Raw genomic sequence first — 25,485 nt, forward strand, 5'->3', positions numbered from 1 at the left:
TACATGGGGAAAGTAACTACTAAAAACATGTTTCTTGGCAACATAACCATGGACTCTTGCCCTTTAACAGTATCTTCTACATTTTTTCTGATCCCCCAAAGTATCTGAAAACTGATGGTTAAATTAGGACTATAGGAGGCTACTATGTCACAAATTTATGTATGTGTTTCTTTGAGTTATTTTTATTTATAAATTAATTACAAAATTGCAAAAGATTTGAGTAAAAAAAGCATAAGAAATCATTTAAACATTAGGTTTTATTGTAGATTGCTACTAGAATAATGAATAATTACATAACATTTTATGTTTCTTCCTATTTATAAAGTGAATCATTAATAAAAATCTGATAATTAAAAACAAATTGTTCCAAATAATTGTGTGTATATTATGTATCTTTATATTTTAAAGGTCATGAAGTATACTTGAATAAATCTTTGACATCTTGCAAAATAAATACTAATATTGATAATAGTTTTAAAAAGTGAATTCTTTGAAAAATAGTATGAAACATACCTGAATCCTGATTTTCTTTTCTTAAACTGCACAGACTATTTCAAAATTTAAATATATGAGAGAAAAGATAAAACAAAAGGCAGAAATAGTTAACAGAATGATTATCGAGTATGGGAAATGAATGCAGTTATTATTTAATGAGACTATGAGGCACTACTTCTTCAAGGAAAGAAAAGCTAATAAGATTGCGTGTTGCATGTTTCCCTAACTGGAATTCTGTGCTATGCAACGTGTTTTCCAGTTCTGCTGGGGATGTCTGGGGAGACAAGAAGACACTGCAGTCTCATGAAACACAAGTGTTTTCTTGGCATAACTGTAGCCACTCCTTTGATTCTTGGGTTATCTGGGGGCAGTAAACACGCACAGGAAACAAAACACGAAGTTGTATTTGGAAGATAGCCTTTGTTTTTTCTCTTTTCAAAGCCCATGATTCTTAATATCATTGTTATGCAGTGCAAAGAAGAAATGTTTGTTCTTTTACGTAAGAAATACACTTCATTCGGTATTCAATTGACTTTCTAACTTAGCAGACAAGACTTTACATCTTCAAAAACTGAGACTAAATTGCATTCTTGGCCCTTGCTTTAAAAGGTTATAGAGAATAGACACACAGGCTGGGAGTGTTCTAGTGATCTCCCTAATCTCAGTTGCACTTTGTCAGAACGAGGTAACTGGTGGTTAAGGGAAATACCCTAGATCAAAGGGGGATTAATCAGCGACCGAATCCTTGCTGAATCAACCTGTCATTCAAGAAAATTATTTCCACGGAACTTAGCAGAGGATTGAAGGTATTTGCATAACAGCAACCAACATACTTCAGCCAGGTTAAAAGGTTCAGAATTCATCCCATGTTTAGCTTTTTGCCTCCTTTTCCTTTCAGCAGCCTGGTACAATGGTTTCTAATCTGATAATACAGCTAACTATCTCAACGATGTCAGAACAGGAAAGTATTCCAAAGTTTGGATGAGGGATGGATCAATTTCACTTTCAGCAGCTCCTAAATCTGATTTGTTGGAATTTAAGATGTAATCCTAAAAAGTCCCTTAAACCTGAGGGCTATTTATTAACATCCCTTTTTGACCTTTGTCTTAGAGACAACTTCTGTGAGGGGCAGTCCAGGCAGAGGTTTTGGGTGGCAAACCCACCTATCCACCTCCCAGGGGTAATGTAAGAATCTATGAATGATTGTTAAGGTTTTTAAATATGGTAACAACAACAATAACAACAACAACAACAACGACAACAAAATTAGCAATGGTTACTATGCCCAGAATGTCTGCTGTTAACACAGCACAAGAGATCTAAGACCACAATATTTTAACGTAGAAATACTGAGATGGCATGAAAGAAAATGATTCTGAGATGGGCTAAGGTTTAAATAAAATTAACTGCTCCAAGAATGCCCAAGAAGCCTATTTGCTTTCGAGTTGACAGGCTCCATTATTTAATTGTATAAAACATCCCCAATGACTAGCTGCTATAGTGTGCGTTTTAAAACAGTGCTTAGCAAAAAAGTGGAGAACAGGCTTTACTCAAATCATGACCCATCTTTTCTAGAGTTCATTCTCAGATATTTGAACAATTTTTTAACCCTTTGGGTTGAGTAAGAATACTTACAACACAGGTATCAGATTTTATAATCATATTGTGTCACTAAACGTGAATTTAGCACTACTGCGTCTAGAGCAGGTCTCACAATGTCCAAAGCGCTCACTGGAAGTCGACACTCATATTCACTGCACATGCAAAACACCTTTCAAGTTAAAAAAATGCAAAGAATAGCTATCAAAGAAAATGAATAAAATCCATAGTGAGATAATTTTTTAGAAAATGATTGAAGTTTTAACCAAAGAAAGGACTCTTAGAGTGTCTTATAGCTTAGAATAAGAACTTGTCAATCACGATTAAGCTTCTGGAATCGGAATCCCTTTGAAATGCAGCTGTTTCTTCTTTAATTGTGGCAGTGGACTCTGAAGAAAAGAAAGGTCCAGCCTTAAAGATGAGTAAGGAATACAAAATAGCTCAGGATTAGTTGTGGAGTTCAAAGGTCGCTAATTACACTAAGGAGTTCCCAGACACAGGGAAAACATTAAACAGGTCACCTACCAAACCGGGAACAAGCTTTGTCTTCAGAAATTATCCTGAAGTGACAGGTTTCTAGACAAAATCAGAAGCATCAGTGTGGCCAGCTGATCTCAATGGATGAAAATGTGGGCTGGCTTTGAGTTCCACAGTGTAGTGTTAGAACGGAATGGCAACAGATGGCATTGGTTCCCCATCACCCCCATGCTTTTCTAGTAACCCCTAGATTTTCCCCAGGTTTCTAGAAATGTCAAATTAGAGGTCACTGGTTTTTCTAATTTGTTTATGAAGAGTTTGCCTCAAGGATTACACATTGAATCTTTCCTGCTCATTCGATAAGTGTGTCTTGTCTACCATAGCCCGATTTGTTAAGCATTTGTACAATCAAAATTTCCAAACAGGCCCATTAATAAATTAAAGTGAAATGTTAAGCTTTGAGTTGAAGAGTGATAAAAATCCATTACAGAACAGTGTTTTCTGACAAAAGAAGTTTTCATCACGCCCTCCCTCTGGGTAGGTCAGGGTAGCTAAGTCCTGGTCAGACAGCTACTCTCTTCCCTTTACTCTGGAAGACCCTGAAATAATAAGCTTCAACAGAGTAAAATAAGTGTTAATATTTCAAAGTTATTACGATGAGGCTTATTATTTATTCTAGGATAATGTTTTGAAGGCAATAAAGGTTTAGAATGAGTAGGAATGACTGTAAAAATTGTATTTCAAGTCCTAAGTTTATATACTTTCCCTTCAACGACTAACTTTACTTCTAAGAATTAGCAGCTTCTTCTAAGCCTTTAAAAAAAAAAAAGACTCAAGAGAAAAAAAAAGACAAAAAGAAACAGAACCCAGAATAAGTTTAATTAAATATTATTCTGTAATTCATATTTTTTCAGGCTTCTAAATTTGGCATCAGTTAAATTCCTAGGATCTTTAGATTTTTTTTTTTAAATAGTCACTTAAAGTTTAATTTGATGACAGTATGCTGCTCTGAAAAAAGAATATGACATGTAATTGTCAAAATGGGAGAAGATAAGGAGCACAGCTAGACAGTTTGGAAGGAGGCAAGAAAACAGTAAAAAGAAAATCATAGGGACAGACTTAAAGAAAAAAAGATTGCTATATTAAATAAGTCTAAATGATAGCCTGAGTTCATTCATTAACAGATTTTAATTAAACAAATGCCATAATACCTGAAATTATTTTTAAAGCCTTATCCAAGGGCACTAAATGATCATAGATCATTAGGCTTATCTTCTGAAGTTACTGCAGCCTGACATCTACTGGCATCCCAAACACAGGCATTCTGGCATATTATTAAGTTTGTTACAGCAGCCCTAGAGGGGTTAGGGTCATAGCTCAGCTGGTAGGGTGTTTGCCTGGCAAGCATGAAGCCCTGAGTTCAATCCCTAGAAGGGCACAGGATAGGGTAGTACAACACTGTAATCCTAGCACTTAACAGGGATCATCCTTAGCTACACAGTGAGACCCATGCCAGCCTGGGATTCGTGAGACTCTGTCTCAGAAAGTCAGTAACTCTAGACCATCAAATAGAATTATGGAGGTTTATTAGCTAGCAGGAGAGATATGATAAAGAACAGGTTACTATTTGAACATTATCTCATTATTTCCTACTGGATGCTTTGAAAGAAACAATTCATGATAATTTTAACCAGACCATGGGTATTCAGTAATAGCACGCTGTTCATACTGAGGTTTGGACAAGCACACAGTTTTCTTGTAAATCAACTACAACCCATAGGATGGCTGCCTAAACCTGCACTAGGAGAATGCTGAACTCTTAATTGAAGGGGGTCTGGTTGATGTACTGTCTTGCCATGGGACAGGAAGAACGTGTGGCACAGAGACCCAAGACTAGTCTTAAGCAAAGCCAATCACTGCTTTTATATATTCTGAGTCATACTGGCATGAAATCAGAGGATAACAACAACAAAAAAGGAAACGTTAGCCTTAAAAATATTCTTTCACTGTATTAGACTAAAAACATAAGATACGAATGTTTTCATAAAGAAATAAGTAATATTTTAGTCACAGGTTATGTGAATACATGCAAAAAATTAAAATACTATGATTCTACTAGAGAATGTGACCATCATATGAATCCTTTCGAATATGAAAAAAAAAATCATGGTAACAGTGATACATATGTTACTGGAGCAGGTGCTTTAGAATTCCAGATGTAATAATCAGAAGAAACGAGTTTCCGATCTACAAAAGGAAAAAGAAAAGAAATTAATGATAAAAATGTTTAACCTTAGCAAAAACCCAATAAGAGAACAAAGCCATTAGTTTTTTAATTTGTAGAGTGCAGTCATGATGTCATAATAACTTTGAAATATTAACACTTATTTTACTATGTTGAGGCTTTATTCTCTTTGAACCAAAGTTTTATAAGCTATAAAACTAATACAATTATGCTTACTTGGAAACATACACATTTTTATTACTGTATATTATTGACTATATAATTTAGCTTTTTAAACCTTTCTTCATGCTTTTCAAAAAGTACACAATATAGGCTATATTATGCTCTTTTTTCTGTTTTGATAATATTGGGAGGCAGCACAGAATACTGATAAAAGAACAGGCTCTGGTGGCCAGCCACCTGTGTTGGAATCTCAGCAATGACAATTGCTACCTCGATGGTTATCATCTTGTCTCTGTTCCATCGGTATCTCTAGTCATAAAACAGAGTTATCAACACTTAAGGTGCTGTGAGGCTTGATGACTTAAGATGCATAAAACAAATAGAAATTATACCTGGCACACCATAGGTGAAAAATGCTACTATTAAAACAAACATTTTCACTAAACTATTGCAGAACCAACCCATATATTCAGTGTGAGGCAAGATGGAGATTTGAAGGGATGAAAGGACAGGCAGCGGTTCATCTGAAATGAACTCTTCATTCAGTATTTGTATATAAAGGACAAGCAGAAGCTGTGTACGGCAGCATGAACCTATCATCCTCAGTACTTGAGCATCTGAGGCAAGAATCTGGTGAGTTGGAGGCCATCCTGGACTATACTGGTGAGACTCTGTCTAAATGAACAAATAAATAAATAAATAAATAAATAAGTAAATAGGGTATATTACTAATGTATTAGACAAAAGAAACTTTCTAGTCTTAACTATGCTTTCTAAAATTATATTCGGAAAATACTAATAAAATACTTAAATATATTTTAGTTATTATCTAAAGAGATAACATTTCTCATACGAAAATATTCATTTGTTTGTATTTAGACACTATAATGATTGTTTAATATTACACTTTCATAAAAGCACATACATGCTATGAACATGCCTTCATCAGTTTCAGCACATATACACTATGGACATGCCTTCATCAATTCATCTCAAAACAGCAGAAAAACGCCAGAGAAAACACAGGAACGACATGGAGGTAAAGAATACTGGATTATTCTGATTCCATTCCACAGAATTGCTGCCATTTAGAGACTGCTTACAGTTCTGTAGTTCAGAGTTTTCTATTTCTTCTGAGGCATTCAGGTATAATTATGGTCTTGTCCTAGCCTTCCAATTTTTAGGGACTTTAATCTTTAGCTTTAGAAATCTCAGTCTGAAACCACGCTGTAGCTCAGTGATAGAGCACCTGCCTACCATGCATGAGGCTTGAGTTGCAACTCAAGCACTGCCCAAACCAAACAACAAACAAATGTACCTAACTAGAAGAAGTTTTGTAAGTTGGATTATTCCTGTATAGATTTAAGACATTCTTCTCTCTGTAAGGGGGACACACCCCCTACTTTCTCTAGCTACTTCATTCTAGCTGCTTTTCTGTGCCACCTGAATGTACTTAATCTAAATTAAATAATTTTAAGTTCTGTTTTTCACCGAGTGATATATTTGTCTAAAAATATATACATATTTTTACATAAAGTAGTTGGTACATACAAGTGTACTTTACCGTCAAGGTCAGTGAAGGCAGAAAATCATCTCCTATTGTCTGCCCATTAGTGAAATAGAGAAGGCCGGGCGGTGGTGGCGCATGCCTTATATCCCAGCACTTGGGAGGTAGAGGCAGGCGGATTTCTGAGTTCGAGAGTTCGAGGCTAGCCTGGTCTACAGAGTGAGTTCCAGGACAGCCAGGGCTACACAGAGAAACCCTGTCTCGAAAAACCAAACCAAAAAAAAAAAAAAGAAAAAAAAAAGGAAATAGAGAAGATGCTAAATAATGTCTACTGGCTATGACATTTACTAAATATAACTGAAAATAGACATATATTTTCAAACCTATATATTAAGCTAAATGCTCAATAAATACAATTATTTATAAAAATCATAAGGTACATAATATTGCCATTTCTACTTCATTAACTTTTTTATTACATATAAAAAGGGTGCATGTGTTCATGAGTGTCACAGGACAACGTTTAGGAGTAAGTCTCTCCTTCCACTGTGTGGGTCCCAGAGATAGAACTCAGGTCATCAGGCTTGGCGTCTTTATCCACTGGGCCATCTGGCTGGTCTGCTGGAACATGGTCTAAGAGTGGAGTTGTATGGAACTTTGAGTGCATGTGAAAAAACCGCAAGAGAGCAAGACAAAAGTCTTGTGATCTCAGTTTCTTCAAAAAGATGGAATTGTTGTTGGAATGTGCTTTCATGTCCTTCCCAGGAGTAGCAAAATAGGAGTGACTTTACTTTAGATTGTTCATTACAACTGGATATTGTTATTGTTTATATACCTCTATGAAAATACATGTTTTTGCCATGTGTGGCTTGACTACCACACGCAGCTTGCCCTTGTGATTGTCACTTCATTCATGTGACTCCTCTTAACACTCAGAGTAAAAACTGTCCGATGCTTTGGATAAAGCCAGCTACTGCATGAAAGTTTAGTCAACCTCATGTTTAGGCTCCATTCCCCCAGGTCTCATGGCCTTTAGAGCAGTAAATAGTTCTCTATCACTTTTCCTTTATAAGTTAAGAGACTAAAACTTTAAGAAGTTCATTAGCTTTTCAAAAGATACACAGAATAAGACATTGAAGCCAGATAAGAGTTTAATATAACCAGAGCAAGGCAAATCCACATATACTTTATATACTAAAGCCCACACCAATTGGACTCTGCTCACCCAGACTGTATTCAAACAGAAGACAGGTAGCAAGACAAAGTTCACAAAGGGTAATGCGGGAGTGGATCAAGTCACAGAAACTTTTATAAACCATGATTATTCTCCTATCTCCAAGTTTCATTACACGTTAATCTTACCTTAGGCGGTGACAACATATCCCCATTTTAATTCTTTAGTTTGAATCTATATGACTTACATGCACTTATTTTTGGTTTTCCTGATGCAAAAACTTGAACTGAATGCTGATCTGCATAACATCCAGTGAGTGTATAATCTGCAATCCTAAAATTAAGCTGGGGAGATTAGAGAAATATTCAGTTGAAGTGATATCATGTCCATATTTTTTCTTTCACCACTTTTAAAGCTTCACCTGATAGTTCACAAAGTTTATACACAAATATTAAACTACAATCATGAGAACACATAATAAATGTGTGCATTCCCCCTCTGTACTAGCTCTGTTCTTTCTAAGTGCTTAACACATACCAAGTACTCCACCAATGTGAACCGTGGGCGCACAGTGAAATATGTTGAATTATCAGTACTCAGTATGGTGCAGTAGAGCTGGCATCTGAACTAAGAACTGCTCTTTCTGCTGTACTGTCTGATATATTGCATAGTCTTTTCTCCCTAGCAGGCTATCAGTGATAAATTCAGATCATACTTTTAAAATTAATTAATCAAATTCTATGTGTATAGGTGATTTGCCTGCATTCATGTCTGTATCTGATGCCCTCAGAGGTCAGAAGAGGGAGCTAGATCCCCTGAAACTGGAGGTACAGATGCCTGTGAGCCACCATGTGGGTGCTGGGTATCAAACCTGAGTCTTCTGGAAGAGCACTCTCAGCAAGTGTTCTTAGCCACTGAGCTATGTCACAAGTCCCAATCATATTCCTTAAATGGCGGAATGTATACGCTCTTTAAGAAAACACAGAAATGCAATCACAACAAGAAGCAGCAGTTTACCTCACGCTTGGGGAAGTGGCCTGCTGTTCTTAATTTCTTTTTTTTTTTCTTTTTTTTTGTTTGGTTTTTCGAGACAGGGTTTCTCTGTGTAGTCCTGGCTGTCCTGGAACTCACTCTGTAGACCAGTCTGGCCTCGAACTCAGAAATCCGCCTGCCTCTGCCTCCCAAGTGCTGGGATACAAGGCATGCGCCACCACCACCCGGCTGTACTTAATTTCTTGATAACCAAAGTCTAACTTTTATAGACTTGTTACCAAGTTATCCCTGCCCTCATCTAGAAAACCCTTCTAAAATGAAACTTACAGCTCTGGGGTCCATTGGTGATGTGAGGTCCCCATGGTATACACCAGGTATTCAGCTGAGCTGTAAGAGCTGACACATTTTTTTGTGTGTGCATGTGAGTGTACTAATTTTTAGACCTCAAGAATCTCTTATAGCAATTTATTAAGAACAAAGAACTTGTGCTTGCTTCAGTGTTATAATTTTCAGTGCTGGAGTTTATGTAGACAAGGCTCATTTCCATATTTACTATATGATTTTAATCAGATTGGAACTGGTTAAGTAAAATAAAATGAGAAAATTTTTGAAAAACTATCTGTGGTGCGCATACAATGTAGTAACATTTCACATTTTTTTCTAGGAAAAAAAGTAGGAATTTTAATAATCCTTAAAACAAAATAGTACACAAAGTCATAGCACACAGAGGCAAGACGAGCTCTCAGCAGTATACAGGAGAGAGACCCCACTACTGCTGCCTTTGTGGATCTCCCATTACTGGCTTCCCTGAGAGTACAGTGTTGTGTTTTCCTGTAGCCTTCCTGGTTACTCCTGCAATTTTCGTTATTAATGCCTCTGAATTTTCCCTTATTCTGTTTTATTTATTCTGATCTTATTCATTTCCTTGCCTCAACCTTTTCTTTTCCAAGGGTACTCCTAAGTCCTTATATTTGGCTGCTCTCTCAAGTGAATCAAGTTCTATGGTTTTAGCTGCCTATTAGACACTTACATTAAGATATGCTGGTATTATCAGATATACACAATACATATATCGATACACACATTCAGCAAATATTTATGTACAACAAATATTTATGTACTAGGCACTGGACTAGATGTTGAGAATAAAACAAATAATAGTAAGACTCACACAGCCTCGGTCCCCATGTACTTTCCCCTCATCCACTGCAGACTAACACTTATAAGGGAACCATTCTGAAAAACTAAAACACCTACCAATGGAATAAAAGATGCATATCCTCTCTGTTCCAACCTGAATTACCTGCCCTTTCTATGTAGAACTTATATTTCTAGCACAGGCTTCTGAAACCTTGACTTCTCTTCACTCTCTTAAGTCACTTTAGAAAATATGTATTATGTTTATGTAAGCATGTGTACTATGTGTGTTGTTGTGAGTGTGTAAATACAGGCATATGTGTACTATGTGTGGATGGCGAGGTCAGAGGACAATGTTTGAGAGTTGGTACTTTCTACCCTGAGTTTTGACCCACTGGGCATCTTACTGTCCCTTAACTTTCTTTTCAGATGAAGGCATTAGTCAACTTTCATGCGTCTCTTGTCCTCAGACCTGCTTTGGCCAAAGGGACCCGTGCTTTCTCTGAGACACCAAAAGCAATTAGTACTAATACGTCACTAAACCACACTGTTGGAAACGTCCTAGAAACCAAGGGCTCTATCTTATTTTTGAACACAAATCCAATTTGACAACTAAGAGTTGGGTAGTTTAAACTGTAATGTTAAGTTATTCTTAACTACTTCTCTTAAAATTTAAGTATTTAGTGAAACATAAAAATGACTGCTACTGGCCAAGTGTGCTGATTCGTGTTTATAATCCCAGTGTTGAGGACAGGCTGAAGCAGGAGGCTACCCAAGCTTGGGCTATGGTAGACACCCTGTCTAACAGCAAAAATAGAAGAAAGAAAAAAAAAACCAAAACAAACACCACAGAACTAACACAACCTCCACAAATGTTTCTTGAAAAAGACTTAGCTACACAAAAAGCACAAAAAATTTTTAAATTTCTGGAAAACAGTAAAACTCAAATATATATGCAGTTTAGAAAGAAAGGTCATGGTTCCAACACACTGTTTTGGTTTTTTCTTTTTTTTCTTTTTTTCTTTTTTTTGTTTTTTTCAGACAGGGTTTCTCTGTATAGTCCTGGCTGTCCTGGAACTCACTCAGGCTGGCCTGGAACTCAGAAATCCACCTGCATCTGCCTCCCAAGTGCTGGGATTAAAGGCGTGCGCCACCACTGCCTGGCCCAACACACTGTTTTACATATTTACCTTTATATATGCTGTATTTCCAATACATATGTGATCAAACGGCTGCTTGTTATGGCCCTTAACTCCAAAAGTTACAGTTCCTGAAAGACTAATTTCCATTGATTTGGGGAACTTCTGGCCTAAAACCACAAATGCACTAATCAGTTATTCTAAAACAAAAAATTCTACAGGAAATGAGAAAAAAATTAGTAAACAAAACCTTGCTCACCAATAATCCAGACCAATAAGCTTTTTTCTCGAAATACCTCAAGTTGACCAAAACTAGCTTTGTATTCCAAATGGGTAATTGGACCTCTTTAAAACAAAACAAAAAACAAAACAAAACAGAAAAAAAAATCTCAGACAAGGTTTTAAATAGATGAGTCAAAGCTTATTACTATATTTACATCATAAAAGCAGATCTGTATTCTAATTGTAGAAAAGAATGAATAAATGCAGATCTTAGAAAACAGCAGAAATCACATGAACATTCACAGTAACTGTATATTTTACATTAGTATTTCTAGAGACAACTATAAAATGATATGGATTACATTCATATCACATGCATGGGTGCAGCATTAAAATTATGATTTTATTATTTAAGTACACTTTGTAAAGAGCTAGTCTGTAGACTCCACTTTAAAAGTAGAATGGATCGATGTTATAACTGGCTAATTTGCCAGGTTGTTGTTGGTTAAGACTGATTTATATGTACAGTTTGGAGAAACTGAGAGGACAGCAATTATAGTGTCACATTATTTATTGCTACCTGTTGTAAAAAGGTATGTGAGCTTCACAGATTTCAAAATTATTTCTCACACTTTCATGTAGTTTTAAATTAACTGTTATTTTTAGTTGTAATCCTTCTTCATTCATGTGGTAAGCACCCAATATTGGTGGGACAGGAACCTGAAAACAGACAATCATTACAGTCAGGTATGGCTTTAGTAGGTAGAGGGCTGTTCTACACTGCTTTCACAACAATGGTGGATCTACACACATCCTGAAGGTGGAATCTTCTGCCTCTCTGAACAGATATGAGAAAGGTTATCTTACACACTTGCTTCTGCTCTTGCTCGTCATGATCTCAGAACTGCAGCACAGGTCATACTCCACAAACACTAACTGTTCTACCCACAGTTCTAGCTGCTCCTCTCCTACCCTGTGACTGCTGTTTCTCCTCTCCAACCCCTCCTCAGGAATGGCTTAAATGGTCAGTAATGATTGAAGAGGAAACTGTCTGCGTGCTGGTGTGAGTTGTTTGGATGTTGCTATTTGGTTTTTGGAGACAGAGTTTCTCTGCATAGTTTCAGCTGTCCTGGAACTTGATTTGTGGATCAAGCTGGCCTTGAATTCATAGAGATTCGCCTGCCTCTGCCTCCTGAGAGCTGGGATTAGAAGCTTGCTCTACTTACTGGTGCTTTTGAAGCAAGACACAGGGAGGCTCTCCTGTATATGCAGGTCCTAGAGCTGCAAGAGCATGTATAAGCAGAGAAACCCAACAGACAGACAGACAGAAGCACAGACGAGATAGCAGAGATTGTCAGAAGAGAAGGATTTGACTTTGGTTCTAATTCTCAGGTAGCCTAAATCTATTTCTTCTCTTGAATGATAATGAGAATTCCTGTTAGCCTCTCAAAATAAATGACTTCTAGTCAATCTACCTTGAATAAGATTTCCTAATATGCTGGTTGATAATTAGGACAAGAGACAAATGACACAATATAGTAGGAAACATGTTAGGCTTTGAGGGATCTGGCTTCAAACCCAGGCTTTGCCACTATCAGTCAGAGGACTCTGTGTGGGTCATTCCGCTTCTCTAAGATTTTCCTCATATAAAAGAGAGGTAACATCTACTTTAAGATTTGTTGAAACTACTAGAAAAAGTTACACAAAGAGCCTAGGACGGTTTACCTGAGAAGTGTAGTGGCATAAGTTGAACGACTCTAAAGGGGGAGTGAATGGAAATTTATATGGCCCACTAAATGCATAATCGTCCATTGTGTCAATGCTACTAGAGGTCAGAATGGCAGAATCCAGAGAAGTCACACAAGGATGAACAATAATATCTTGAAGTGGAGACCCATTGGTGGGGAGATTCAAGCTGATGGTAACATTTGGCATGATTCCTTCCAAGTCACACTGTAACACAAGAAACAAGTATTACCAAGATCTTAAAACGAGGCAGTTTCTCTGAGGGCTTACTGAATTCAAGTCACTCCTCTTAATTTAACTTCTCTCTCTAGGCATTCTTCTGTCTTCTGATTAACAATTTGATATCCTGTTAATCAAGCCAGTGGTCAGAGACCCTTCACAGACCCCTTGGCTCACCTTTTAGCTCCTATAAAAGCTAGTTTTCTCTGGTTTCTCTCAGGCTCCTTTGCAATCTTATTTACACAGGCCCTCCCAACTTTTCAGCTCAGTAGCTGTATCTAGATTTGCTTTCTCCTAGTCCATCCAATCTTCATCAGTGCCAAGCACACTGATAAATTGTAATTCAACTTCTGTTATACTGAATCTGCATCCAGATAATTCACTGGTTCCTTCCAGTGTTTGGTTCCCATCTAACTCTCATCTTCTACCCCTTGACTTAAATATACAGAAATATACAGGATATTTCTGTATATTTACAAATTCTATTACAAATATACAGAAACCTTCCATTTTTCCTGAATAAACCATACTGTTTTGTACTTCCACATACACCGTAACACCTGCCAGTTCTTGTATTTTTCCCCCTTAATAGCATTTTGCTAGTCTGGTGTAACAGCTTTGTGGGTAAAAGCACTTGTAGCATAAACAATCCAAGCAGTCTGAGTTTGATTCCGGGACTCACCCGATAGGAGAGAACCACAACTCCTCCAAGTTGTCCTCTGATCTGCACATGTGCATTGTGGCACCGTGCACCGACACTCACCAAATAAACATTTATAAGAAACCCTTGCACTCTTTACACCTAGCTCACTTCGTGATGTGTAAGCCTTACACTGTGCTGTCTTACTGATGGTATACTTTTGCATGTAGACACTCCCCTGTGTGAGTTAGGTTAGTTTGATAATGGTAGGGTAAGCATGAGGGATTTCATTATTCTTGGGAGGTCACGGAAGGCAGGTAAGACAGCTCCAAAGGTCTTTCCATGAGTTCCTGTTATGGCTACCAGGGCCAGACAGGGTACTTTCACAGTCCTTGCCTTAAATTCCTGCTTTGAGGTTCAAGAGGCTGAAATGACAGTTCTCAGACTTCTCTGTGAACTCTGATTTCTCTACCTATTCCAGGCTCCAGAATGAAGTATTGAGTGACTTGTTTCTGAAACCAGAAGAAAAGAGTTATTCCCCAACTCCTCTGGTACTTGAGGTTTACCATCTTTACCTCATAAATGACACCAGCAAATCATACTAGTGTAAAATGTGGGTGCAGGGAGAGGGGTATAGTCAGGATCTTCCTTTGTACCTTAATTCTAACTTGACATTTACTTCCTATTTTACTTTTAATTATGTTTATGTGTTCTGTGGGCAGATATGTACAATGAGTACAGAGTCTGTGGAAGCCAGGACCAGAAGACAATGAATCCCCTGGAGCTGGAGTTACATGCAAGTTAGTAGTGAGCTGCCTGGCATGGGTACTGAAAACCCAACTTGGGTCTTCTGCAAGAGCAGCAAGCACTATTATTCACTGAGCTACCTCTCCAGCCTTGATTTACTCTGTAAAGTACTGGATCCAACCAGCCAACTGATCCATAAAAGTGGTATTGTTTGATTAGACACGGCATTTAACAGCAGGCAAATACTTAGTCTGGTTGCTATATAGTCCTCCCCATGCACGGACTACGTGTCGCCAGCATGTAACAGCAGGCAAATACTTAGTCTGGTTGCTATATAGTCCTCCCCATGCACGGACTACGTGTCGCCAGCATGTAACTGCTCATGCTTCTGTTTGTGTCCCTCTTGTAGCTTCTGTGCTTCTTCATAAATCCACTGTTATTCATAGGGGAATCCTAAAAAGGTTTGCAGTTTATACCCTTTTCTAATTTCTTATTTTCCCCAATATTAATATAAAATCTTTCACTTTGTGATGTTTTAAATGTCTGTTTAATTTTATGTCATGTGTGATTGCCTGAGTGTATGTATGCACATCACATGATGTACCTACCCATAGGAGGTCAGAAGAGGTGGCAGATCCCCCGGAACTAAAATTATAGTTGTGAGCCATGATGTGGGTACAGGGAATCAAACCCTGGTCCTCTTCAAGACTAGTGCTCTTAACCACTAAGCCATCTCACTTTGTAAAGTCTGATGTACAATTTAACAAGTATGAATTCATTAGTGTTTCTGTTTCATATTTAAGTACTTCAATAGTACTGAACTGTGCTGGGGTACAGGTAGTAGCTTAGGAAGGTCTTTTTTTCTTCTTCTTGTAACAATTACAAAAATATCAAACTTCAAATTTGAAAGGTAAAATGACAACTATTCTTACTAGAATTTTAAAATATGTGCTTTGTTTGTATATTAGTAAGAATCTAGGTGTGCTTTTGTTATTTATGAGGGAATATACAAATATTTCATAGTAAAGGATATTAAAATTTAAAACACTATTATGTTCATCAAAATTTTCCCTAGCAATGTATCATTCACAATGAGATTAAAAATGGTACCATTACAGAAATTCTCAATAAATTTCCCTCTATCTAGTCACTTAAAAACTATAAGTACAGGATGAGGACTGCCAAGCTAGACAGAATCTGCGTACTCTTTTTAAAAACCGTTTGGCATATACAAATCTGAACCTCAGAATTAGGAACTACAAGAGCAGAAGGCAAAGAAAAGGTTATTTTATTTAAAAATGATAAAAGATTTGCAAAATTATTTGACTTTGGAAAACCACAGAACATTTAGAGGCAAAAGACAACATGAGCAAAATATTTAGTGTTAGGTTGAGGTATACTGCATTCTCCCTCCCCACTTTAAAACATATTTTAGAAAATTACATAAATTTATTTCAGTGTGTGTGAGGATGTATGTATGCACGTGTATAAGCATGTATGCTACAGCACACATGTGGAGGTCAGAGGATAACTTGTGAGAGTCAGTTCTCTCACCATGTGGGCAGCCTTGGTGCAAGTGCCTTTACTGGCTGAGCCATCTTGCCAGTCCCTCCTTCTTTATTTAAAAAAGATTTCCATTGTGGTAATTTGAGCCAGAACTAAGGATAAGAATCATCTACACTTCCAATAAAAACAACCCCCCCCAGTCAACTTATCAGTAAACAGAGAAATGTAAACACCATGCTAATCACAACACATCCATGATGAAAAAAACATGACCTTCTCTCATTATTTCACTGTGCTCATGAGAAAGAGACTCAGATACTTTAAGAGTGATGAATTAGATAGTTTATGATTTTCAAACTTCTTAAAGTAGTTCTTCCTAGTAAGATGGATAATTTGAAAGCAGTTTTGAGCATGGCAGAAATTTTTAGCATACACAAAACTTTTAGGTTACTTTAATTCAAAAAAGTCAATTCCCTGTCTAATTCTGTTCTTAAAATTTATTTTATTCATAGGACTTAAAGTGATTAAACATTGAAGTTACCAAATATATATAAAAAACAAAAAAAGATTTTTGAGAATACTATTAACACATACATGTAGCGTTTAATTGGAGGACTTTGATTTTTGATCATTATTCAACCTGACATTAATCATTGTTATCTGTATTGAAGTTTCCAACTGTTTTCTTACATTTTCTAACTTTAAGACAGATGATGACTCTACTATTGAGTTATTTAAATAAACAAGAACCCTTCTTGGTACTTGATGTAAAGTCAGAGAACTTGTCAACTTCATCTCCTAGAAAATGCAAATTAGATGAATTCACAAGTCCTCTGAAACAACTCATGTTTCATAGTGGACCCGATCCCCTGTCCTGATCTGAAGAAGCCAATCATCAAGCTGTCAGGACATTTCAGCAGCGGGTAGAGACGGGAATAAGAGTGGAACCAAGGTCCCATCAGCCAGCACTGACTTATCACTCATGTGAGTGAGTCATGTTGCAAGCTGATATTCCAACCCAAGTCATACCTTCAGATAGATGACAATGGCCCAAATCAGCACCTTGACTATGGGGGCTCATGAGATTCTACACTGGAGGTTCCAGCTAAGCTGCTCCTAAAGTTTGGACGCACATAACCCTGAAGATAATGTCTATTTTAGGGCAATGGAAGGATTCATTACATAGTAGTCATTAGGTAAACAATTTGCAAGAAATACAGAAAGATAACATAAAATGTCATGGCTGTTGCTAAGGATAACAAGCATATAATTTAAAAATGTAAAGTGCAAGTTGCAAAATGTACTGTTCTTCAGTGTTAAATGGTAAAAAACAAAACACATCCTGGAGAAAACCTCACCTTGCAAGTGACTGTTCCAACAACTTGCCATGTGTCTGCTATATCCTGTTTACCATATTGCATGCATTTTACTTTTTCAGTGATAGAAATAGAAATTTGTGCTTTTCCTTTGTATGTTCCAACTTTCCAGGCTGGCTGTTTTTGCGGCTGAGTCACAGATACAAAATTAATGCTATTCAGTGAATTCTGCAAGTTAGCATCCAATAAAGTACCCAAAGGACAAGCTTGTAGAAGCAAGTCAGGCAACTGACTCAACTTTGTGTTTAGGTCAGTGTCATTTTTCTGACTGGAGTAAAGAAAATCCTGTACCCCCAAAAGCAGTTCCAAGCCTTGTGAAACCCCACTAATACTAATTAGAGGTGGGCGAGGGGTCAGAGCTTGTTCAACTAATGGAACACTTGCAAATATCATGTCATTCCTCAGGAAAGCAATGACTGGCCAGAGCTCTTCACCTCCTACTGAAAGCCCATAGATGGATGTTTTATTGATATGTGAACAGCCATCACGCCTCTCCACGAAGTCCTTATCATCATCCAATAATCTAAGATGAAAGAGTAATGCTTTAAGAAAGGGACCATCTTCAGGTACAGGAACATAATTCATTCCATTGAAGACTTTGGCTCGCTTTTCAACAGTTGGATATCGTCTGCATTAGGGGAACAAAAACATCACAAATGATTTTTTCAAGTAAAATCAAAACGGGAGAATTAAAAGGATTTAAAACACAAGGCAAACAGTCATGACAGTAAGACATAAAGCAACAAATAAATAATACACACTATCAAAGAAAATAACCTGAATCATTAAACCTGTTCCCTTCTGACTGGAGCCAAGTACTTCATGTTTAGTGTGTTATCTCAAATGATAAAATGTACTACATACTACTGAAAATTACTGACTCGATTTATTTAGTTTTTTAAAATAGGTGGAACACATGATTCTAATTCAAAACCTTTGGATTTCAGATACTCAGATTCCTTCTTGGTTGATGTCATGGTTAATCTTGATGGTCAACCCAATGGGATTTAGTCTGTAGAGAAACAGATCTCAGGGTATGTCTGTGGGGCTTTCTGGATTAGGGTGAGGTTGGAAGCCCCACCCTAAATGTGGATGGAATAAAATGGAAAGAGAGAGTGGGCAGTAGCACTCATTGCTCTCTGATTTCTGACTGCAGAAGCAATGGAATCAGCTGCCTCAGGCTCCTGGACTATGACTTCATTCTAAGAGACTGTACCCTCAAACTTTGAGTTAATATAAAGTCCTTTTTTCTTTTAGGTATCTATAATAAGCTTAAAAAAATCCATCCTAGTAGATTAGTCACAAAGAATCGGTTATATTTAACCCTCTAAATTTTTAGATTCATTTATTGAGATGATACTAAGTTTATATAATGAAATAACAGATGTCCTGAAGTTCTTACCAATTCTTGAAAAAATATGAAAGATCATTTTAGTAACAATGGCTTATCTCTCTAGCCCTGGAAGATATTTTGAGATAAATAAAAAAGAAAATCAAATTAATCCTTTATGGTTTAAATGTTCTGGGTAGAATGTAAATTTACTAATTTATCTTCCCCACCACAATACAGAATATGCTTAGGCGCGTTCAGTCATAAGGATCTGTTAGTGACATTGCATTTCCCTGACCCCAAGGTCTTAGCAAGCTCTCTACCACTGACCTAAATCACCAGCTCTTAAATACAGTTTTTCACTTCCAACAAATATATTTTTCTTTATTCCTTTCTATGTTTAAGGTCCAGAATAAAGTTACCCACTAACTACTCAGTTTTTGAGTATATAAATTAACTCTCTGTGATGGCTATTCTTGGTTATCAACTTGACTACATCTGGAATTAACTAAAACCCAGGTGGCTGGATATACCTGTTAGGGACTGTTTTGTTTGTTTCTTAATTAAACCATTTCAAGTGAGAAGACCCATTTCTAATCCAGCTTTTTGAGGTGGGAAGATCCAATTTTCATCTGGGCCACACCTTCTGCTGGCATTCAACACAATGAACATGGAAAGAGGAAGCTTGCTTTTTTTCTTAGTCTGCTTTCCTTCACTCCCACTGGCAACTTCATGCCTGCACTGGCATTAGGAACCTACATCTAGGGGATTCCAGTGTATATAAACACCAGCTGAGAAATCCACCTTCATGGACTGAACAACTGATTCTAGGACTTTCCATTGCTAGACAGCCATTGTTGGGCTAGCAGGACCACAGCCTATAAGCCACTTTAATAAATCCCCCCCCCTTCTCTCTCTCTCTCCACATACACACACACACACACACACACACACACACACACACACACTCACTCACTCACTCACTTAAGCCCATTTTCTTATTTGTGAAACAAATGGTAGGTCAAGGGGTAAATCACAGTAGAAGAGTATGTATTTAGCATGCATGAAACATTGGGTTGAATTTCCAGCATCAAAACAAACAAAAGCCTAGCAAATGGATAGTAACTATAATGTAATTTTTAAAATAATGTTCATAACAATATTATTTAAGATATAAGAAGGAAAATGATCTTAATACAACTATCTTGATTATAATATCAGCTTAAGTACAGCTCAGGTTGGTATTATACCCCATAGCTATAGGGACACTTAAGGCATAAATCCTGTCTTGAAACAAAACCTAGATTAGTTTTCTCTAATAAGATGCTAATGTTTGATAATAATTCAAAATAATGTACTATAATGATTAGATTCTTATGTATTTTTCTGATTGAATAGGGGAAAAATTAGGTAGTACACCATTAGTGACTTCTATTTTTATAGTTACCTGGAGGATAAAATTCTTAAGCATAAAACCCTCTTTTGCCATCTTATATTTTAAATGATAGCCACTATTCTTTGGCATGTATATAGAGAATATACAGTAGTGTGGCTGTTTTGTTACAGGGTATTTGATTACTGTACATACCAATTGTTAGCAAAATATAAAAGCTTAGATACTGTGTTTGACAGATGCAGTTAGCTGTGTCCTAAAGAGACACAATTTGGCAGCAGAGTGGCCTTGAGCTACCCTACCTTAAAGGTGAAATGGTTCAGCCCCTATTGTCTTGGCTTGGAGGTCCCCACCCAACCCATTATGGTGACCTGATTCAGCAAGCCAAGGGTGTAGGGGAGGAGCTAGAGACTTCTTTTATAAGGGACGGACCTTTGATCGAGAGCCAGCTTGCTTTCACTCTGTCTCACTCTCTCTTAGCTTGAAGAATCTTTATGGAAGGAGCTCTGGTAAGAGATAGGGATTTTCTCTTTGGGCTTGCAGGAACAACAAAGAAGCAGCTGGCTGGACACAGGTAAAACAGGATTCTAGGAAAGAGATCTCAGGAGATCTCTTGGGTTTAGAGGAGCTCAAGAGTAACGTGGACTAGCTTGGTAGTATGACACAGATCTCTAAAGACCTAGCAGTTTTGTTGTAAGGAACAGGCTTTTAAATAGATATTTTGTATTTAGTTAGGAAAATAAAGTTACCTTCCCTAGCTAGCAGGTTTTTTCCTCAGTTTAGGTCTCCTGCCTCCCATGTCTTTATTGGTTTAAATATTAGATCATTTCAACGGTTACATTGTTTGCTCAGTGTTGAGGAGAGTAACTGTGATGGTTTGAATATTGGGAGTAGCACTATTAGGAGGTGTGCCTAGTTGGAGGAAATGTGTCACTGTGGGGGTGGGCTTTAAGACCCTCCACCTAGCTGCCTGGAAGACAGTCTGTCCTACCTGCAGTCTGATCAAGATGTAGAATTCTCAGCTCCTTCTCCAGCACTGTGTCTGGCTGGATGATGCCATGCTTCCTGCCATGATGTTAATGGACTGAACTTCTAAAACTGTAAGCCAGCCCCAGTTAAATGTTGTCCTTTATAAGAGTTAGTTGCCTTGGTCATGGTGTCTGTTCACAGCAATGAAACTGTGACTAAGACAGAAGATATTAGCCAGCTGAGACCCTGAAAGAACCTCTCCAGGCCTTCTCTCCTCAAAACATCAACTACTACCATATAACAGGTGAACAACTGACTCAGGTGACTTTGGAGGTGTATGTCTTCTTGTGAGTCATTCATGCTCCTGTAAGTAACCCCAGTAACTACATTGGTTTGCCAAGCTCAACTTGAATAGATTCCTTTGGTCTGTTGCTGTCCTTTAGATCTAGGGCTATCATACATTTCTTTACTTCTTTTTATAAAAGGTTATAGAACATGTGTTAATTCATATCTATTAGCCTTAACATCAGCTCCAAGTGGTCAGAATCTGAAAATGTAGAACTTCACAAAACTAGGAATTCATTCAATACAGAATTAAAGTGACACAGAGATGAATTATGTGGCCCCAACTTGCTACCTCCATAAGACATAGTGAAGTTCACCTAAATATATCTGAATGTATCTTCTAAAGTATATCATATGCATAACCAGGAAAGCATTAAAACTAATGACTTGTCTTTTAAAATATTTTTGTTATTTTTCAATTATGTTTATATATGTGGAGAGGTGGGGGTGGGTATGTGCATTTGATTACAGATGGCTTTGGAGTCCAGAAAAGGATGTTGGGTCTACTAGGGCTACAGTTAATGGCGGCTGGTGAGCTGTCTCACATGGGTACCGGGAATAGGACATGTTCTTAATTACTGAGCATCTCTTCAGCCCTGCATGACTTCTTCAGAGAACTTACTTTTTCAATTAACAAAAAGTCTCACTTCTATTACAATGTTAAGATACAAATACATGCACATAAAATCAGAACACTGGCACAAAAAAAGAAAGTAATAGAACAGAGACAGACCAATGTTTATATGAAGAAATATAGCAAACATCAATAATGCGTCAATGAGGGAGAGTTTACATATGTCAGGAAAACTCAAATAGTATAAAGAAAAAGTGAAATTCCTACTTAACACCATATTCAAAGGCATACTTCAAATGGACTTAGATCTAACAGATAAAATTATACAGAATGGATAAAATGGTATCTTTGGAAAGTAAAGGTAATTCACAGAAAAGGTATTCCAAGAGTATAATGAATATTGTTACAGAAATGTATACAAATAGACATTGGATCTCTTTTATTGGTAAAATTAGAATAAGAGTCAGGGAAGTACAGAAATTCACTGATTTCTAATGAATGTGTTAGCATTCAGGGAAGTTATTTGTCAGTATTTTGTCAAATCAGTACAGACATGTCCTCAGGCCCTATTTGAGGATGTCTCCTATAGATAGCACTGTTCTGAATGGGAGAGGCAATTTGGATCTATCATTAAGGAATGTAAATAAAGAAAACCATGTATTCACACAGATCAAGTGTCTAGACCTGCACTGTCCAATATGGTAGATAGTAGGTACATGTGCTATTTAAACTTAAGCAGAACTAACAACCAATGTGGGTCATGGTGGTTGCATCCCTTTAATCTCAGTACTTGGTAAGCAGAGGCAGGAAGATATTTATGAGTTTGTGGTTAGCCCGGTCTACATAGTGAATTCCATCCAGGTCAGCCCGTGCTACACAGTGATTCTCTGTCTCACAGCAACAAAAACCTAATAACTGAGTTCCCCAGTTATACCACCAATATGCTTACTGGTTTACGTTCTCAGAGATTTAAAATTGGTCCCTTTTTCTATTACGCAGGAAGTTGTATTGTATGTTGCTGCTTTCCAAGATCACACAGCTACTCACTAACACTGAGGCTTCTCAAAAATACTGCTGAGAACAGGAAACAACCTCAAGAACTGACAAATGGGATCACATGAAATTAAAACATTTCTGCAAAGCCAATAAAACTACAAGGAAAGTGTCAAGCAGCAGCCCATAGATTGGGGAGGGGGAGAACTTAGCCACCTATACTTTATAAAGGGGTTAATATCTAGTATAAAGAACTGCATAGTCCTCTCCATAGAATTATTTTGCTAAGATATGGCAAATTCTAAAAGTGGGACCAAATCACATATGTCACCTAGAAAAAGAGTGATTGAAGTTTAATTTTTCATATTTCCTTTTATTTTGCTCACCCACTAGAAGCTGCAAACTATAACGATTTTTAGGAATCATTTTTGTACCAATCTTAAACAGATGGAATTCATTTTAAAGACACAATAATATTGCCGGATATCGTGGCCCACACTTTTAATCCCAGCACTCTGGAGGCAGACACACAGGTATCTGTAAATTCAAGGCCAGCCTGATCTACATATCAAGTTCTAGGATAGCCAGGTATATATGAATCTTGTCTCCAAAGAAATAAATAAAAATAAGAGATACAATACAATAACAGTAACATTAGAAAACAAGTAGCAACATGTGTCAAGCAACTCATTCTTCTCAACAATGTGAGAGAAACGTAGAAAGCTTAACTTGCCCAAGAGCACTCAGCTAGCTGTTCCTGGTGGGAGAGCTGAGATTTAAGGCACCCCAACTCCTGCATAGATCCATCCTTGGACCCATCATGTGTGAGGATCCAGACTTCAATTACCTGGAGAATCTGACGGTGCCACCAAGTGGAGTTCCTGGTTCGTGACGTATGAGCCACACTGCCCGCAGAGCCATGGTTAAACCACCGAAGTATCAGAGCAGTATAGAAACTAAGGTCGCCATCCAGCCAGAGTAGACTCCGCCTTCTGGATGACTATACCAGGCAACGTCGGGGTTCTCCTTGAGCCCCAAAAGCTCACCGGAGATGCTCGCTCTTCCCGGTGAGGTGACTCAAGGCTCCTGGTTCCTCCAGCAGGTTAAAACACACCTCAGAAGGTCTTAAGAACCAGCACCCTGAATCTCAAAAGACTGGAATACTCTTATCGTCCACTTCCGGGATGGCGGCCCGCGAGGCTCAAGGCGCGTCACTCGCTCGCAAACGAGCGCCTCCGCGGCCCGCCAGCCGCACGCTCCTCTCGCCCGCCCCGCGAAGTCCGCCGGGCGCGCGCAGCTCCACTTCCGGCGTGCGAGGCGGTGACAATGGGAGCGGCGCGGGCGGCGCCGGGAGGCAGCTGACAGGCGTCTGCGGCTCCGCTTCATGGCCGCTCTCCCGCGCTGCCTTCGCTGTGCGAGGACCGGGGCAACCCGCAGCTGTGCGAAGCCGGGGCCGGAGGCGGTAGGCCGAGTTGGGACCGGTGAGCGGCGCCGCTAAGGCGCAGCATGTGAAGCGGAGACGGCCTCGAGCGCGGGGCGAGCCTCTCAGCCGGCCGGCATGGCCACGACGGCCGAGCTCTTCGAGGTGGGTCCCGGGGCTCCGCGGGCGGTAGCGGGGGAGGGGCGGGAGCGGTGTGGGTGTTGGTGGGACCCTCGGCCGGCTCGGGTGGCAGGCCGGCCTGTCGTTCTGGCCACGGGACGGACAGTGGGCAGGGCTGACTCGGGAGCTCAGGTCGTGCGAGCCGGGTCTTGCTGTGCGGATCCTCTTGGACGGTGCTGCGGTGGGGTCCTGAATTGAGACTCTGAGGAGCTTCTCCCGGCCAGCGTTCCAACAAGCTTAGAAGCGGCATTGGGGTGCCTGCCGGCTCACCTTACAGTGGAAAAGACTGGCAGGATTCTTTTTAGGACAATAAAGGCCTACTTAGCCTTACCACCGAAGGGAAGCGACACATCTTACTGACTGCATTTAATTGCTCTGGAACCATCCCACTGCTAGTTAGAGGATCCTTGGGGCTGTGGGGGCGTTCACGTGCATTTCTTGAGTGTTTCAATATTTAAACTTGACAGTTGGATTTTGTGGCGTGTCAGTGTCCAAAGCTGTGAGGTTTGAGATAATGGAATGGGATTACAAGACAATGAAACAGTATCTCCTATGTGAAAAAAAAAATAGAAGTAGAGATATGAAGAGAAATGCAGGATACACCATCTCCCCCTTTGGGGCGTGATTACTTCATAGCAACAGAAGTGTAAGTTGTAGAGAACACTGCAGTTCACAGTTAAGAATTTCACCATAGGTGAAAATTGTATCCATTTGGTTTGAGTATTAGCATATTCTGTGGCTTGAATTTTTAAATGCCATAGTTTCCATAAAAATATGTAACTTTTCACTGTTACTTTTTTTTGTTACTGAACCTTGACTTGCAGTCATCCATAGCATAGATACTGCATTTGTTCAGAGAAATAGCATGCTTAAATTGTAAATTGTAATGAAAGTGAT

The 25,485-nt window shown here is 38.4% G+C and overlaps 2 protein-coding genes across 6 annotated transcripts in view; one reads left to right on the plus strand and one right to left on the minus strand.

Annotated features, from left to right (window-relative positions):
* Positions 1-3,427: 3,427 nt before the first annotated feature.
* On the minus strand, positions 3,428-24,154 carry Ap5m1 (adaptor related protein complex 5 subunit mu 1). Of its 4 annotated transcripts, none has more exons than XM_028758659.1 (8): positions 23,836-24,154; positions 17,367-18,012; positions 12,876-13,103; positions 11,731-11,870; positions 11,188-11,273; positions 10,980-11,098; positions 7,907-8,003; positions 3,428-4,818 (listed from the first exon to the last, which is right to left on the minus strand). In XM_028758659.1, exons 1-8 carry the CDS (start codon positions 23,907-23,909, stop codon positions 4,736-4,738), a joined length of 1,473 nt encoding a protein of 490 aa, XP_028614492.1. In that variant the 5' UTR covers positions 23,910-24,154; the 3' UTR covers positions 3,428-4,735. The 4 variants fall into 4 exon arrangements, with proteins under 4 accessions (XP_028614492.1, XP_028614495.1, XP_028614493.1 ...); XM_028758662.1 differs by having other exon boundaries at positions 4,693-4,818; positions 7,907-7,992; XM_028758660.1 differs by having other exon boundaries at positions 4,706-5,653; positions 7,907-7,992.
* Exoc5 (exocyst complex component 5) overlaps positions 24,032-25,485 on the plus strand; it is a 53,852-nt gene continuing 52,398 nt past the window's right edge. The window contains exon 1 of one of the 2 annotated variants that reach the window (XM_028758657.1): positions 24,032-24,573. In XM_028758657.1, coding sequence (XP_028614490.1) covers positions 24,547-24,573 — 27 coding nt within the window. In that variant the 5' untranslated portion in view covers positions 24,032-24,546. The remainder of the gene's footprint in view (positions 24,574-25,485) is intronic. The other variant, XM_028758658.1, reaches the window with a different exon arrangement.

The sequence above is a fragment of the Grammomys surdaster genome, unplaced genomic scaffold (genome assembly GCF_004785775.1).
Source record: "Grammomys surdaster isolate TR1022 unplaced genomic scaffold, NIH_TR_1.0 126198, whole genome shotgun sequence".
Taxonomy (NCBI): Eukaryota; Metazoa; Chordata; class Mammalia; order Rodentia; family Muridae; genus Grammomys; species Grammomys surdaster.